The following is a 17,216-nucleotide window of genomic DNA, read 5'->3' as shown; positions in this document are numbered from 1 at the left end:
TGCTGCACGTCATCAATGATTGTGTTTTTTATTAGAAGAGAAAAATCCATAGAAGTTTTCTGTTCTGTTATTTTCTCAAATGAGCCACAGAGAAGATATATATGGGAAGCTGGGAACATAACGTGAAACTGTGTAACTAAAATGCAACTAATCAATTCTAATTAGTAAAGTAACCTATCTTAATACTCCCCTTCAAGATGGAGAGTGTATGTTGTGAACTCCCATCTTGCTTAGTAAGTGAGCAAACTGAGCTGGGAAAAGAGCCTTTGTAAGCAAGTCTGCAATTTGATGCTGCGATGGTATGTGAAGTGTCTTCAGAATGCCCTTTTGAATCTGTTCACGCACTAGATGACAGTCTATCTCAATATGTTTCATGCGCTCATGAAACACGGGATTTGCTGCAATGTGCAGTGCTGCTTGATTATCACAGAACAGCAAGGCTGGTTGAGTGTGTTCAATATACATATCCTTGAGTAGAGAGATCAACCACATTAACTCACAAGTAACACTAGCCAAGGCCCGATATTCTGCTTTGGCAGAAGAGCGTGATATGGTGTGTTGTTTCTTGGATTTCCAGGAAACTAGAGACTCTCCTATGAAAACGCAAAATCCACTAATTGATCGATGTGTGTTTGGGCAAGCAGCCTAGTCCGCATCAGCAAAGGCCCTAAGCTGAACACAAGACGTTGTGCTGAAAAATAAGCCTTGACCAACTGTTGACTTGATATACTCTAGAACATGATAGGCAGCTTGAAGGTGAGGAACTCGTGGATTAGCTAGGAACTGACTTAAATGATTCATTGAATAAGATAAATCCGGTCTTGTGATTGTAAGATACAAAAGTTTTCTAATCATCCTTCTGTATCTAAGAGAATCATCAAGTAAATCATCATATTATTGAGACAACTTTAAGTTTGGATCCATTAGTCTTTCGAGTTTTGCATCTAAGATATCTGGCCTCAGATAAAAGTTTCAAAGCATAGTGACGCTGATTGATTGGAGCGAAAATATGTGCTCTAATGATACATATTCAATATGATTTGAGCATCAAAGGACACTCAAATCACCTAACTTAACCTAAATCGATGCTAAGACCCTAGCCATGAGTTTAACTTGTATTTTGGAGATTTATCTAAGGCTCAAGAGAAGAAAATGATGCAAATTAAATCACTTTAGATTTTGAAAGATCAAGAAATGGTTAAATGAAAAAAATAAGCGAGTCAAGACTCATGGACCATGAGAAAAGGTAAGATGAGGATATCATGAGTTTGGGAGATGAGAAATGACCATTACGGAGTAAAAAAGAAGGCAAGAAAACATGGGAAATGAGGCATGAAGCAAGATTCAGCTGCATAGAAATTTAGAACTCAAAATATGGTGGCAACATATATTCTGACTTTGAGGAAAATTTTTGAGTACTTCCCAAAGTCCCTTTTAGGCATACTGTATATTGTTTTGAAGCTCAGGAAGTCAAAAGTCCAACGCTTCAAACGGTGTATAAATCGACGTTGAAATGAAGAAGTTATGACCATTTGAACAATTGCGCAAAACTAAAGGGCATTTTGAAATTCAACTTATGAATTCAAAATCCAGTTCGAAATGACCCCAATTTCGAATTCATCCACTGCCACTTTGATGTTTCACCTCCTATATCTTGGGAATTACATCTAGGGTACTCCATCCACCTGAAGTGGACCCCACATGACTAGAAATCATCATTTGATTATTTTTTAATCATTTTTTAGATAATTATTTTTGTAATAAGTGATCAATGAGAGTGTGTTACATGTTAGGTAAATTAATGATATTATGTAAACTCTCTTAGTTTTAGGTTTTAGGGATCTTGAATTTTTTTTCCAGAAAGTTAGATATTTAAGGTGGAAGAAAATGAGAACTTTGATTTGTTTTCTTTTTCTTCTTTATTAAATATATTGTTTTTAGTTTCTTTTTATTCAAATTATAGATTTTTACCTTATTATGAATTGTGAATGTGACATCACCCCCATGAGAAGCTAAGAAGTCAACTTGGGGCTTAAAACATGAAAACCTAGGGGTTAGGAAACCTATAGGGATAATGGATAAATTATTATAACAATGAGATTAATTATTGATTGAGTGACAATTTATCATTTTTTTTATCCTATCATTGTGAGTTAGTTTAGGGAATGATACGATAGGTTATTACTCAATACTAGTGATTCTTAAAAATTCTTGATCATTAGTTAGCCATGTCTTCTCGATCGTTGTTTGCCCCAAAACAAAGTTATAAGGAGTAGGAGGGGTTAAAAAAAGCCAAATCTTAAACTAGTAATCAATCTCATTCATTTCATGGTTTTAGGAATCTGTTTTAAAAAGAAAAAATTAGGTTTCAAGTGGCCAATGATCCCAAAACCCTAAGATCACTTTACTTAAGAAACCCTTGTTCTCTCTGTTTCTATATCTTAAGTTGGATTGTGGAAAGCCCCAAACTTGAATTGATTGAATTAAAAATCAATATTCGTTTTGTTATTAATTTAGTTTCATTCACTCAATTTCATTTCATAAAAGATAATTCACAAATTGTTTTTTACTTTAGGATTTAAACAAAATCAATTCATTTATTCTAGTATTGACAATTTCCATAAGTCAATCCCTAAGGACAATGCCCAAAGTACCACAGAAGCGGTAGTGACTATTTCTCTAGTTTTTCTTGACTAAAGTTGCAACGTAAAAAGACTAAGTATTTTGGAATAATAGAGAAGTTTGGTCACTGACTAACTGAAATTCCTTTAGAAGACCAAACAACTTCAAGACCCAAAAAGTATTTTAGATTTCCCAAGTTTTTGAGTTTAAAATGATTATCCAAAAAAACCTTTAAATTGTCCACTTCTTGTTGATTGTTATTGACAATGACAATGTCATCATTGTATACAAGCAAAGCTAAGAAATATGAGTTAGCCTTCTTGATAAATAATAACTATCAAAGACAGATTGCTTGAAACCTATGGCAAGGAGTACACCAAAAAACTTAGAAAACCATTGTCGTGATGCTTGTTTCAGACCATATGGTGATTTGTGCAAATGACAAACAACATTTGGAGGTAAAGGCTCCCCCTCATGGTGATAACTAGGAAGAAGAGACATATAAACTTCCTCATGCAAATCACCGTGTAAAAAGGCGTTATTAACATCGAGTTGAGTGAGAGACTAGCTGTGAATTGCAACAAAGCTAAGCAAGACTTTGACAGTAACAAGCTTGGCAACTGGGGAAAAGGTGTCCAAGTAGTCCACTCCTTCTTGTTGAGTGTAGCCTTTTGCTACTAAATGAGCCCTATAACACTTTATAGAACCATCAGCAAGGTATTTGATTTTGTACACCCATTTACAGCCCACCGGGTGCTTACCATGAAGAAGAGAAACCACAAACCAGGTTTTGTTACTTTTTAGAGCTCGCAATTCATCAGCCATAGCAATCTGCCACTCTAGAATGTCTATAGCATGAGCATAACTTGTGGGTTCGACATGGGAAGAAAGAGCACAAACAAAGGTTGTGTGTGTGGAGGACAATTTGTGGTAACTAAGTACTTGAGATAAGAGATGAGAAGTAGAAGAGGACTCAACTATTGTGGAATAGCAATGATAATCCTGAAGATAAGGAGGGTGACGAATATGAGTGGAATCAACTTGTAGTGATGGGGAAGTGGAAGAAATAGAGATTTTTGGTGAGGATGAGGAAACTAGAGTAGGAAGAATGCAGCCAGAGAATATGTCATGTGTTACACTTGGTGAGGGTGTGTTGTGAAAAAGAAATTTAGATTCATGGAAAACAACATTACGAGAAATGAATTGGGTGTTAGTATCCAAATCAAGCAACTTATATCCCTTGTAACCAGGTAGATATCCAAGAAATATACAAGGAGAAGCACGAGGAGAGAACTTGTGGCGAGGACTATCTAAAGTTGAAGCATAACAAAGACAACTAAAAATTCAGAGATGAGAATATGAAGGTTTCTTTTTCCAAAGCAGTTCAAAGGGTGTTTTGTTTGAGAGAATGGGAGATGGTGTCCTATGAATGAGATAAACTAAAGTAGCAACACAATCATTCTAATAACAGAGGGGAACGTGGGACTGAAAAAACAAGGCTCGAGCAACGATTGTGTGAAAAGGTCCCCAAATATCAAGATGTATCAAATTAAATGGTTGATCAGATGACAAATGATTTGAAGAAATAAAAGGCAAGCGTTTCTGTTTAGCTAAAGGACAGATAGAGCAACGATTGGAATGTTCAAGATCTGAAGAAATTCTCAATTCATTACTCATCATATTCAGTTTTACATAAGGGGGATTTCCCAACCGATAATGCCAAAGTCTAGTTGAAGACAAGGAGACATTATTACAATGAACTGAAATTTGAGAATGAAGAGAAACAGATTTGCTAGACTCCAAGAAATAAAGGTTCCCTTCTCATCTACCCTTCCCAATCGTTACTCCCTGAGTAAGGTCCTGAATAAAGCAAAAATCAGGAAGAAAATTAACAGAATATTTGTGGCTTTGTGTAAGCCAGCTAATTGAAGGAAGATTGAATTGAAATTGAGGAATAAATAGGACATTGTCAAGAATGATGTGAGGTGAGAGTGACACCGAACCAACACGACTGATAGGAACAGAATTACCATTAGGAAGCATGACAACAAAATTTGTAATGGGAGTAGAGGAAATAAAAGTTTCTAAAGTGCAAGAGATGTGATGTGTGTCACCCATATCTAACACCCAGCAAGAATGAGAAAATTGATGTGAATTAGAAATAGATGACAGGGCTAATATACCATGAATACTGGAAAAAGAAGCAATAGGCCGCACAATTTCAGAAGAGACAGAGTCGCTTGCATGAAGCTGAGAGCTCAGAAGAGCAATCAATTGTTGGACCTGAGATAGAGTTAGATTCTGAGATGGTGAATAGGTAGAAACAGCAGCAATCAATTGTTGTTGATACTCTGCCCAACACTTAATGGCCATACAATGACAAGGAGGGAGACGTTGAAAATCTTTATGTTCATCCCAAAGAATCTTCAATCGGGTAAAATAGATATTCACATCCATGGCTCCTTGATTCAGAGCAATGGGGTGTTTCTTGATCTGGAAAATACGCGGCCCATTGCTCTGGTGAAACCTGTCACGAAGATCTTGCCAAATTTTCGAAACAGTTTCAATGTAAAGAAGACTATCGACTATTTCTTTGCTAACGGAATTTAAGATCCAAGACGTTACCATTGAATTGTAGCGAATCCAAGCATTATAAAGTAGATGTCCTGAATCTGGTCGTGGAAGAGTGCCATCGATGAACGCGATTTTGTTCCTCGCAGTAAGAGCCGTCGTCATAGATCGACTCCATGTGTTGAAATTTGGCCCAGTCAAAGAATGAGAAACCAAAATCATCCTTGGATGATCGCCATTTGGGAGAAAATACGGACTGCCAGAATCTACCATTATCGTCGAGGGGCCGATAATCTTAGAAGTCTTCATAGTGGAACGCTGGTTGGAAGCTACCTGAGAGCTGCCTCGAGCCATAGAAGGGAGAAGATCAGAACGAAGAGTACAACAGAAGGGGAACTGAGATGGTAATTTGTATACAAATGCATAGTAATTACATAATGATCCTTCTCGTCTCAGTAAGTTGGGCACCACATGGTGCATCTCATCTTTACAACAATCGTCATCTCGACAAAAAAACTTGTTTCAAACATTTCAAAAGCTCTCTTCACTTGCTCTAAAACCCTAAACAGGTAGTCTATATATGCCCTGGCACAAGCACATTTCTCAGGTCACTGGACGACCCACATCGTGCCCCAGCAACGGATCTTCCATTCTGGACGTAAACCTTCCTTCCATAACCATCCCAAACGGCCGGTACTCTGTCTCTCTCACCAGAAGTGTCACAAATGTTGGAGCTGTTGACTCAGAGTACAAAGCTGTTATCGACCCTCCACCAGGAAATGCCATAAAAGTAGAACCTGATAGACTCGTCTTCTTTCAGAGTCATGGTTTCCTCAGCCCGCCGGGTGAGCACGGGATTCTCTTTCGGAAGCTTGACTTGGTCTGATGGAGAGCATGCTGTAAGAATTCCCATATCAATGAGACGTGATTTCACCATTCCATAGCTGGAGGGTCTACAGAAACATCAAATTTGTGGATGTAAACTTGCTTTTAATCAAATATGAACTATGAATAAAACATTGATGATGGTGATGATATGTCCTTTCAACTTAGATGTTTCAGGGCTGTTCATGGTGGAATGGATGGCATGATATTGTCCTTCACCCTTATACTAAAACTTTTCTTTAAATTTTTTATAACCGAGAACCTTTCATAGCCAAACCCTTAGGACTTTCGATTGGGACCCAAACCTCGGATAAATTGGGAGTATCATAACAGGATTCGAACTCAAAACCATATGCCACTTTTGAGAATTAAAACATAAGATTAGTTATTTTTAATGTGGAAATTAAGCTTCATGATTACAAGGCATGTTAATACACGTCCAATTTTATTTTTAGATGTTTTAATAGTCTCTCTTAAAAAACATAAAATTCTTTTACTTCACTTTCTTTTGCATGGCTTTCTACTCCTATTTCATACAAATTCAGATTTATTCAAACTTCAGACCGAACTATCAACCGAAATTCAGAGTGGTCTCCAGAATCCGGACAGGATTTACTCTCCTACCATCAGGGCGGTCACCCGATGGTGGTTTCCGTTAACCAACAGTGGGTCGCAGTCCCTGATGGAAGGAAACTTCCTCTTACCCAGGACTGGAAGACTAATACAAGTTACGAGGTGGTCTACACCCGAAATTTCTGTTACTGGGGTAAGGCATCTCCACATCACCTGTGGGTCTCCCCATTTGGAAAATCTCTCCCTAAAAGGCTAATCAATGAGTAGTCTTTTGACGGCACCTTAGGCTTCACATGTGGTTTCATGGAATCCACCTCAAATTCCAAAAGATTTTTCCCCAAGACCCCTTCAGTTGGTCTAAGTGCGACGTAACATGGTTCAAAACCATTTAATTTATTATTATATTAATATATTAAAATAATTTAACTAAGAATATGTTATTTAATAAAAATTTAAAATGAAGTTGATGATTGAATTACGTGTCTTTTAATAAAAATATCATTATATTTAAAATAAAATAATTCCAATTATTATCATAAATTACTTTCAGTCGAACATTTTGTAATTATTGAAATAATGTTAAATATGAGAAATTTTTATTTTATTATTTTTTCAACCTTTTTTAATTATATTTATTTATTTTTCAAATTTTCATAAGGAAAAAAAAAAAAAAAAACAAAAGAAGATGGAATGTAAGGGGCCGAAAAACTAAATCGATTTTGAATAGGGTCCCTCCCTTAAGAAGGGAGTCACAAAGAAATATTGTGGATGATCATCACAAGTCGCAATAGTGGTATATAATATCATACTTTATAACATTTTTATAATTTATTTTGAATTTTTTAATTATCTTATTTTGCATATCAGCCAACGCCAAGTTGAGATGCCGAGACCGATGTCGATGATCTATACTGCCACTTAGAAAGGATTTTTCTCAATAGTACGGTAATTTAAAAAAGTTATACTTAAATTACTGTAGTAGAAGAAGTTATTACAAATATACGGTAGTTTTTGCCACCTAGGAAAGAGGATTTGCCACTTAAGAGAGAGGAGAGAAGAGAGGAGAGAAGAGAGAGGTTCAGCGAATAATTTTTTTTTAAACAAAGGGAAATCGTCTTTTCAAAAGACGAGTTCCATGAAAAAAAAAATAGTATTTAAAAAAATTCCCTATTTACAAAGGAACTCATCTCTTCAAGAGACGAGTTCCATGAAAAAAAAATATATATATAAAAAAAAAGAAAATTCCTCAAGGTATATATTTTAAAAAAAATTCCTTAAAAAAAAAAAAAAAATTCCACAAGGGAAATTCAAGAGACGAGTTTCCCATGGGAATTTTTTTTTTTTAATATTTTTTTTAAATTCCCAAATTAAAAAAAAAAAAAAAACACAATTCCACAAGGGAACTAGTCTCTTCAAGAGACGAGTTTCCCATGGGAATTTTTTTTTTTTTTTTTAAATTCCTAAATTAAAATTAAAAAAAAAAAAAACAATTCCACAAGTTCCATGGGGAATTTTTTTTTTAAATATTTTTTTTTTAAAAAAAATTCCCAAAAAAAAAGAAAAAAAAAAAACAATTCCACAAGGGGAACTCGTCTCTTCAAGAGACGAGTTTCCCATGGGATTTTTTTTTTTTTAAATATTTTTTAAAAAAAAGCGAGTTCCCCATGGGAATTTTTTTTTTTTTTTTTATTTTCCTAAATAAATTAAAAAAAAAAAAAACACACACAACAATTCCACAAGGGGAACTCGTATCTTCAAGAGACGAGTTCCATGAAAAAAAATATATATATAAAAAAAAAAAAATTCCTCAAGGTATATATTTTTAAAAAAATTCCTTAAAAAAAAAAAAAAAATTCCACAAGGGAAATTCAAGAGACGAGTTTCCCATGGGAATTTTTTTTTTTTTAATATTTTTTTTAAATTCCCAAATTAAAAAAAAAAAAAACACAATTCCACAAGGGAACTAGTCTTTTCAAGAGACGAGTTTCCCATGGGGAATTTTTTTTTTTTTAAATTCCTAAATTAAAATTAAAAAAAAAAAAAAACAATTCCACGAGGGGAACTCGTCTCTTCAAGAGACGAGTTTCCATGGGATTTTTTTTTTAAATATATTTTTTTAAAAAATTCCCAAAAAAAAAAAAAAAAAAAAAAAAAAAAAAAACAATTCCACAAGGGGAACTCGTCTCTTCAAGAGACGAGTTTCCTATGGGAATTTTTTTTTAAATATTTTTTTAAAAAAATTCCCAAATTAAAAAAAAAAAAAAAAATTCCACAAGGGGAACTCGTCTCTTCAAGAGACGAGTTCCCCATGGGAAATTTTTTTTAAAAAATATTTTAAAAAAAAATTCCCAAATTAAAAAAAAAAAAAAAAAAAAAAAAAAAAAAAAAAACAATTCCACAAAAAAGACGAGTTCCCCATGGGAATTTTTTTTTTTTTAAATTCCTAAATAAATTAAAAAAAAAAAAACACAACAATTCCACAAAGGGAACTTGTCTCTTCAAGAGACGAGTTTCCCATGGGAAATTTTTTTTTTAAAAAAAAATTCCTAAATGAAAAAAAAAAAAAAAAAAAAAAAAATTCCACAAGGGGAACTCGTCTCTTGACCATGGGAATTTTTTTTTTTTTTAAATTCCTAAATTAAAAAAAAAAATAAATAAAATAAAACAATTCCACAAGGGGAACCCGTCTAGAGACGAGTTTCCCATGGGAATTTTTTTTTTTTTTTTAATATTTTTTTTAAAAAAATTCCCAAATTAAAAAAAAAAAAACCAATTCCGCAAGGGAACTCGTCTCTTCAATAGACGAGTTCCTATGAAAAAAAAAATATATATTTTTTTAAAAAAGTTCCCAAATTAAAAAAAAAAAAAAAAAAAAATCCTCATGGGAACTAGTCTCTTCAAGAGACGTCTCTTCAAGAGACGAGTTCCATGAAAAATAAAAAAAATATATATATTTTTTAAAAAATCCCAAATTATTATTAAAAAAAAAAAAAACAATTCCTCAAGGGAACTCGTCTTTTTTTTAAAAAAAAAAAAAAAAGTTCCCAATATATATATATATATATATATATATTTTTAAATTCCCAAATTATTATTTAAAAAAAAAAAAACAATTCCTCAAGGGAACTCGTCTCTTGAAGAGATGAGTTCCCATAAAAAAAATATATATATATATATTTTTAAAAATCCCAAATTATAAAATAAAAATAAAAAATTCCAAAGGGGAAATAGTCTCTTTAAAAAAAAGTAATATTTTTAATATATTTTTTTTAAAATCCCAAAATATAAAAATAAAAATAAAAAAAAAATATTGCAAAAGGGAAATCGTCTCTTCATTAAAAAAAATCTCAAATTATAAAAAATCCCAAAATATAAAAAAAAATTAAAAAAAAAAATTTACTAATTTGAGAACTCGTCTCTTCAATTGAATTGTGTGGTTGCGTCTTTTCATTAAATTTTTTTTTTCCCATGGGAACTCGTCTCTTCCCTTGAAGAATATATATATATTTTTTTTTAATTTGGGTTTTTTTTTTAAAAAAAAAAAATTAAAATTTTTTTTTTCCTATGGGAACTTGTCTCTTGAAGAGATGAGTTCCCTTGAAGAATTGTATTTTTTTTTTTTAATTTGGGTATTTAAAAAAAAAAAATTAATTTTTTTTCCCATGGGAAAGACGAGTTCTCTTGTGGAATTGTTTTTTTTTTTTTTTTTTTTTTTTTTTTTTTAATTTGGGAATTTTTTATAAAAAAAATATTTAAGAAAAAAAAATTTCCCATGGGAAGAGACGAGTTCCTTGAAGAATTGTTTTTTTTTTTTTTTAATTTAATTTGGGAACTTTTTTTATAAAAAAAATATTTAAAATTTTTTTTTTCCCATGGGAACTCGTCTCTTGAAGAGACGAGTTCCCTTGTGGTATTGTGTGTTTTTTTTTTTTTTTTTTTAATTTGGGAATTTTTTAAAAAAATATATATATATTTTTTTTCAAGGAACTCGTCTCTTCAAGAGACGAGTTCCCTTGTAAATGGGGAATTTTTTTAAATACTAATTTTTTTTTTCATGGAACTCGTCTTTTGAAAAGACGATTTCCTTTGAAAATTTGAAAAGATGATTTTGGTTTAAAAAAAAAATTATCCGCTGAACCTCTCTCCTCTCTCCTCTCTTCTAAGTGGCAAATCTTCTTTCCTAGGTGGCAAAAACTACCGTATATTTGTAATAACTTCTTCTACTACAGTAATTTAAGCATAACTTTTTTAAATTACCGTACTATTGAGAAAAATCCCACTTAAAAACATCGTTCTCATTTCTCGACCAATCAAAACATCACCTGTGAGCCTCCCAATGGAAAAATCTCACATAATTCCAGGAAAGTGACCTCTGTGCATAATAAAAATCTTCCGAAGATTGGAAATGTACCATGTCTTCGTGGTCGAGGTCCGTGCACTCATCCTTTTTCTACCTTTTAAGGAGTTATTGGACTCCCTTGTTGTATAGCATGAGCCACAAGCTCCATTAGCACACACAATGAGTTCAGTCCATCATGGAAGTCTCATACTAATTTTCTTAGCTTCTTTGATCTTGATTCTAAACGAGAAAGTTAGCTCGGTATCTCCTGCACAAGCTAAAAGAAAGGTAAGTAATCGAATCATTCTAATCACTGTCTCTTCTAACTTCATCACCTTCCATATCACTAAATTCTCCATGGAAACCCGCAGGTCCACATTGTTTATTTGGGAAAGAGGCAGTACCATGATCCAGAACTCATCACCAACACTCATCATGAAATGCTCACTACAGTTCTTGGAAGGTAAAACGGGAAGAAAGAAAGAGTCAAAATCTATATGTTTTTGTTTGGAATTCTAGACTGAGATAGTCCAGTGTCATAACAATTGGTTCACCATGTTCTCATGATGCAGCAAAGAAGCATCTGTAGATTCCATGATCTACAGTTACAGACATGGCTTCTCTGGATTTGCAGCCAAGTTGACAGAAGCTCAAGCACAAGCAGTTTCAGGTAATCTTCCATGTCACAAAGATTACAAATTCTACTGGTGAATGCTTTAGATTCTAGGTTTATGATATACCTTTGACATCAAATGGCATGCATGGTACACATCGTATGCAATGGCCTGAATCCACTGCATGCACAGCCACCACTGAATGAGGATTTGTGTTTCACATCAGAATGGCAGCCTGAACAAAAGGCATATAGCAGTAAGTAAGGTGGCTGCCTTTGGTCCGTCCTCTGAGGGCCATTTCTATTGAAGGCAAGTAAAGGGTAAAAAGGGTCCATAGCGGTATTTGGAAACAGGCATAATATGAAAAGCCCATCGGTCATCTTACAAGCAATTTTTGTTGTTCCATATAATGTATTTACAGTTTTTCCCTCTTTGTCCTGGTTTCAGAGTTACCTGGTGCGGTTCAAGTCATGCCCTCCCGCCTTCATAAGCTGAAGACAACAAGGAGCTGGGATTACCTTGGCCTCTCCTCTTCACATTCTTCCACCAATCTCCTGCATGAAACCAACATGGGTGATGGAATCATCATTGGTCTTCTTGACTCAGGTTCTATACCTCTCCCCTGTGTCTGCGTGTCTCCATGTCTGAATAAAACTGAATTGCCTCCACTTGAATTGTGAGCAGGGATCTGGCCCGAATCAAAAGTTTTCAGCGATAAAGGTCTGGGGCCAATCCCCTCTAGATGGAAAGGTGGCTGCAGCTCAGGACAGAGCTTCAATGCAACAAAGCACTGCAACAGAAAACTTATTGGAGCTCGTTATTTCTTAAAGGGACTTGAAGCAGAGATTGGAGAGCCATTGAATACCACTGAATACCTAGAATACTTGTCCCCGAGAGACGCACTTGGACATGGTACACATACATCTTCTATTGCTGGTGGTTCTCCTGTGGTCAATGCCAGCTACTATGGGCTTGGTTTTGGAACAGTGAGGGGTGGCGCACCTGGGGCTCGGCTGGCCATGTATAAAGTGTGCTGGAATTTGGGCGGGGGATTCTGCTCAGATGCTGATATACTGAAAGCTTTTGACAAAACCATACACGACGGAGTAGATGTGTTATCAGTCTCAATCGGTTACGACGACATCTTCACTGAAATTATCAAACCTGATAGCATCCTCATTGGTTCATTCCATGCTGTGTCACAGGGGATTTCGGTTGTCTGTGCAGCAGGAAATGGAGGCCCAAGTGCTCAAACAGTAGAAAATACAGCACCGTGGATATTAACTGTAGCAGCTAGCAGCATTGATCGGTCCTTCCCTACACCCATCACACTAGGCAACAACCGCACCGTCATGGTAATTCTCCATAATCTGGATTTTGCACTGCATAACAACATAAAATAAAATTTATATTAATGACTCACTCCTACAGCTCTTTCTGTTGCATTATTGAACAACTTGGTTACTTGCAGGGTCAAGCCATGCTCATTGGAAACCATACAGGCTTCGCTAGCTTAGTGTACCCAGATGTCGAGAGTGCTGGGTAAATATCTTCCAAGGACAGCAACCTTCTGTTCTAACTTGGTGTTTCACTATTTCTGTTCAGGGCCCTATTGATCCCTTGTCCTGCACTGTCACTTCGGATCCCACCTCTTGGAAGGCCTACATTTAAAATCGAGTCCATAAAAATTATTAGACGTCAAAATAAATGACTCACTTGTCTGTGTAGCTCATTCTATATACTTACTACCACTCACCTGTTGCAGCAGTCGTCTATGTATGTCACCGAATGACACTTCAGTGGCTGGAAAAGTGGCGCTCTGCTTCACTTCAGGTACATTTGAGACAGAATTTGCTGCATCTTTCGTGAAAGAAGCTCGTGGCCTGGGGGTAATTATTGCTGAGAATTCTGGAAACACCGAGGCGTCATGCATCAGCGACTTCCCATGTATTAAAGTAAGCTACGAAACTGGAAGCCAGATACTCTACTACATCAGTTCGACCAGGTACCATTATCAACATTATCACAAAAAATATCATCATCATCATCATCATTATCCTCATATAGCTTGGTTGTTGAGAGGCTTGTGCAGGCATCCCCATGTAAGGCTGAGCCCTTCTAAAACACATGTTGGGAAACCCGTGCCAACCAATGTGGCCTACTTCTCATCTCGAGGGCCAAGTTTCCCCAGTCCGGCAGTTTTGAAGGTAACCATGTTAGGATTTTGAGAATTCTCGTTTTAGAATTTCACTGACAGCCATTTTGGGCACTGAATGGCACAGCCAGATATAGCAGGTCCAGGTGCCCAAATACTTGGGGCAGTTCCACCTTTTTATCTGAAAAAGAGCACCAAATTTGCTTTCCTATCGGGAACATCCATGGCAACTCCTCACATTGCAGGCATTGTTGCACTACTCAAATCCCTGCACCCACATTGGTCCCCAGCTGCAATTAAATCAGCAATTGTCACAACAGGTATATGTCCATTCCATTGCACTGCTATGTCCTTCACAAACACCCCCCATCCACTGTCTCTGGGTGCTTAAAAACATCTTATTGCAGGATGGACAACTGATCCGTCTGGAGAACCAATCTTTGCCCAGGGAGATCCAACAAAGCTCGCTGATCCATTTGATTTTGGAGGTGGAATTGTGAATCCGAATAGAGCAGCGGATCCTGGTCTAGTGTATGACATGGGTACAGCGGATTATATTCATTATCTCTGTACCTTGGGCTACAACAACTCTGCCATTTTTCAGTTCACAGAACAATCCATACGCTGCCCCACTCGAGAGCATTCTATTCTTGACTTGAATCTTCCTTCCATAACCATCCCAAGCCTCCAAAATTCAACCTCTCTCACCAGAAACGTCACAAATGTTGGAGCTGTCAACTCCACATACAAAGCCTCTATCATATCCCCAGCAGGCATAACCATAACAGTAAAACCTGATACATTGATTTTTGACTCTACCATCAAAACTGTTACCTTCAGTGTCACAGTTTCCTCAATTCACCAGGTGAACACAGAATACTCTTTTGGGAGCTTGACTTGGGTTGATGGGGTGCATGCAGTGAGAAGTCCCATATCTGTGAGAACTATGATCGAAGAATCTTATGCTAATGACAGCTAAAAGTAATTCAGCTGCTGTGATTATGTCCACCTTTTGGCTGAAAATTAAAATATAGAACTCTGGTAATAAGGAAACTGCTACTCTATGATAATCAAAATCAGATGAATAAAATTGTTTCTTCTTTTGCTCTATGCTGTATTTCATCAATGATTGTGTTGTTCTGAATCATTTTGTTAGATCGTGTAAACACGGTTGTCCCTTGGTACTCTGCACCAACCAATTGGTAACCAAGGATAGAGACAAAATAAAGCAAAAAAAAAAAAAAAAAAAAAATTAACCTACAAAAATAGAAATGACAACTTAACAGACACATTGATGCATGACAAATTTCACAATGAGCAAAACACTAGTTGAGAGAGAGGGATAGTAATGACTAAGATGGTGATTTGTCTATAATGCACTGTGACTATATAATGATACTAGAGAAAGAGAGGAGTAATAACTGAGATGGTAATTTGTACACAAATGCATTGTAATTACATAATGATCCTTCTCGTCTCAGTAAGTTGGGCACCAGATGGTGCATCTCATCTTTACAAAAATCATCGTCTCGACAAAAAAATGTTTCAAACATTTCAAAAGCTCTCTTCACTTGATCTAAAACCCTAAACAGGTAGTCTATATATGCCCTGGCACAAGCATATGACAATGCCATTGAGAAGAGTCAGATGATTTCAAAATATAACTTCTTCAAGTTATCTTACAAAAGGATCGCCCTTTGTTTGTCTCTTCTATTCTGCCAAGGAAGGTTCCCTATCTGACTTTACCACCACAGGCTCTAATTTCTCAGTTTTGCCATTTTCTTTAGGAATAATAAGCCCATATCCACCAGCTTTTCTTTTGTACAAAATATTAATCTCACCTGAAACGAAGGCGTAAGAAATTCAATCATCAGATAGCACAAAATCGAATTATGAAATATGAAAATAAAAAGATGTGAGATCTTCCATACCAGTCTCTTCATTTCGAAAACCAAAGAAGTCATGATCAACATTTTCCAGCTGCTCAACGGCTTCAGGTACAGTCAAAGGTGGCATGTCAAAGTATTTTGTCCGAACAATCTGAAAGGTGAGTTCACAGAGTGATTATGAGCTCAAGACAGAAGATATAGGTTCAAAATCAATAACAGACATAATAAAAGCCCTAAATTTCAGTAAGGACTGCTGTGGTGATCCTCAGGTGTGAAGAAAACCATCACCAAGATCACCAAACAATTTTCCAAGTAGCAATATCGAATGGCATTCAGCTAAATTACACACAAATTAGGCACAAAAACCATCTTCATGCTTTGATGCACCTCAATCAACTATGGATTGTGCTTCTGAATAGGATATAAAATATTCATGCAAATGATGATGATGATGATGATGAACTCAGAATGAACATGAAAATGTGAAATGGACCTATGAAGCCAGATAAATAAGAAAATATATTAAGCAATACATAAAGAGACAACCTCATTGATTAGGTCCCCATCCTCTTTTTGAGGAACTACATCAGCTTCCTCCTCCACTAATGGAGTCTCTGGATCCCTCACTTTCAGTCTGTTGAACCCCTTCATATGTCGACCATGGTCTGAATCCTTCTCCTTAATCTTCCTCAATTTCCTCTGTATAATAGAAGACACCATATCAATACTCCCATAGAGTGTCTCAGCATGTTCCTCGGCCCGAACCACTCCATGCTTCTTCGTAAACAAAGTCACCTAAGAAACCAAATCCAAACACAATAACCCTCTCAATACAACCCCAAAAACCCGAAAAATCGAATGGAACTGGGAATACTAAGACATTGCTATTTGAAGGCACCTCACATCTCCGAATCTTGGGGCCTTTCCCAAGCTCTCCGCCTCGAATAGACAACCTAACATCCACTTCCCTCACAAGATGGCTATGCTTCTGAACTGCCTTCCCCACTTTCTCTTCCACATGGCTCCTAACTGTATCAGTTAACTGTCGAATTCACGCAAACATTTTTTCTTGAATTGAGTTTAGAATATTTGAAAACATAAATACAGCAAGAGAATTAAGCTCTGTTTGGTTTCTGAGAAAAATGCAGGAAAAGAAAAAAAAAATCTTCCTATCTCGAACATTTTCCTCCATTTTCTCAGCAACCAAACATGGGACTAGGGTAAAGTAACTCACCTCCAAGTTTTTGCCCTGGAGGATCAGTTTAACCGACGAGAGCGGACCGTCCCAGGACATTCGAACAGCCAGTGGCTTGGTCTGGCGAGTGGTTGCATTGAGTTTGAGAATGGAGGAGCCGCCAGAAGATGTGGAGAGATTGGACAGCGAGCGGAGAGACTTGGATGTAGCTAAAAAGGAAGATGAATAAGGAGATGGAGAGGGCGGATACTGGCGATGGAAGGAAGCAGTTTGCAGAGCAGCTGAAGCGAAAGGAGCCGCCATTGTTGGGTGAAGTCGGGAGCGTTTGGATGGATGGAAAAAAGAAAGGGAAAGTGGGCGAAAATTTTGAGAA

The 17,216-nt window shown here is 36.0% G+C and overlaps 2 protein-coding genes across 2 annotated transcripts; one reads left to right on the top strand and one right to left on the bottom strand.

Moving 5' to 3' along the window:
* The first annotated feature begins 11,169 nt into the window (after positions 1 to 11,169).
* LOC117933812 (subtilisin-like protease SBT3.5) lies at positions 11,170 to 14,869 on the top strand. Its single transcript, XM_034855357.1, has 10 exons — positions 11,170 to 11,278; positions 11,362 to 11,453; positions 11,563 to 11,660; positions 12,052 to 12,210; positions 12,289 to 12,959; positions 13,076 to 13,146; positions 13,373 to 13,609; positions 13,697 to 13,811; positions 13,887 to 14,079; positions 14,167 to 14,869. Exons 1-10 carry the CDS (start codon positions 11,171 to 11,173, stop codon positions 14,736 to 14,738), a joined length of 2,316 nt encoding a protein of 771 aa, XP_034711248.1. The 5' UTR covers position 11,170; the 3' UTR covers positions 14,739 to 14,869.
* Positions 14,870 to 15,158: 289 nt separating this feature from the next.
* Positions 15,159 to 17,216, bottom strand: LOC117933813 (ribosome-binding factor PSRP1, chloroplastic). Its single transcript, XM_034855358.1, has 5 exons — positions 16,883 to 17,216; positions 16,547 to 16,690; positions 16,195 to 16,443; positions 15,691 to 15,799; positions 15,159 to 15,600 (listed from the first exon to the last, which is right to left on the bottom strand). The coding sequence occupies exons 1-5, from the start codon at positions 17,144 to 17,146 to the stop codon at positions 15,470 to 15,472; spliced, it is 897 nt and encodes a 298-aa protein (XP_034711249.1). The 5' UTR covers positions 17,147 to 17,216; the 3' UTR covers positions 15,159 to 15,469.

The sequence above is a fragment of the Vitis riparia genome, chromosome 16, assembly GCF_004353265.1.
Source record: "Vitis riparia cultivar Riparia Gloire de Montpellier isolate 1030 chromosome 16, EGFV_Vit.rip_1.0, whole genome shotgun sequence".
NCBI classification, from domain to species: Eukaryota; Viridiplantae; Streptophyta; class Magnoliopsida; order Vitales; family Vitaceae; genus Vitis; species Vitis riparia.
The sequence above is the reverse complement of the archived record's forward strand: the minus strand, read 5'-3'. Positions and strand labels throughout refer to the sequence as shown.

Coding starts and splice junctions, on each gene's coding strand:
- LOC117933813 (XM_034855358.1), bottom strand. CDS start 17,146: ATGGCGGCTCCTTTCGCTTCAGCTGCTCTGCAAACTGCTTCCTTCCAT. Junction 16,691..16,882: donor TCCAGGGCAAAAACTTGGAG/GTGAGTTACTTT, acceptor TGAATTCGACAG/TTAACTGATACAGTTAGGAG. Junction 15,800..16,194: donor ATGGGGACCTAATCAATGAG/GTTGTCTCTTTA, acceptor CTCACCTTTCAG/ATTGTTCGGACAAAATACTT.
- LOC117933812 (XM_034855357.1), top strand. CDS start 11,171: ATGAGTTCAGTCCATCATGGAAGTCTCATACTAATTTTCTTAGCTTCT. Junction 11,454..11,562: donor CTCACTACAGTTCTTGGAAG/GTAAAACGGGAA, acceptor CTCATGATGCAG/CAAAGAAGCATCTGTAGATT. Junction 11,661..12,051: donor TCAAGCACAAGCAGTTTCAG/GTAATCTTCCAT, acceptor TCCTGGTTTCAG/AGTTACCTGGTGCGGTTCAA.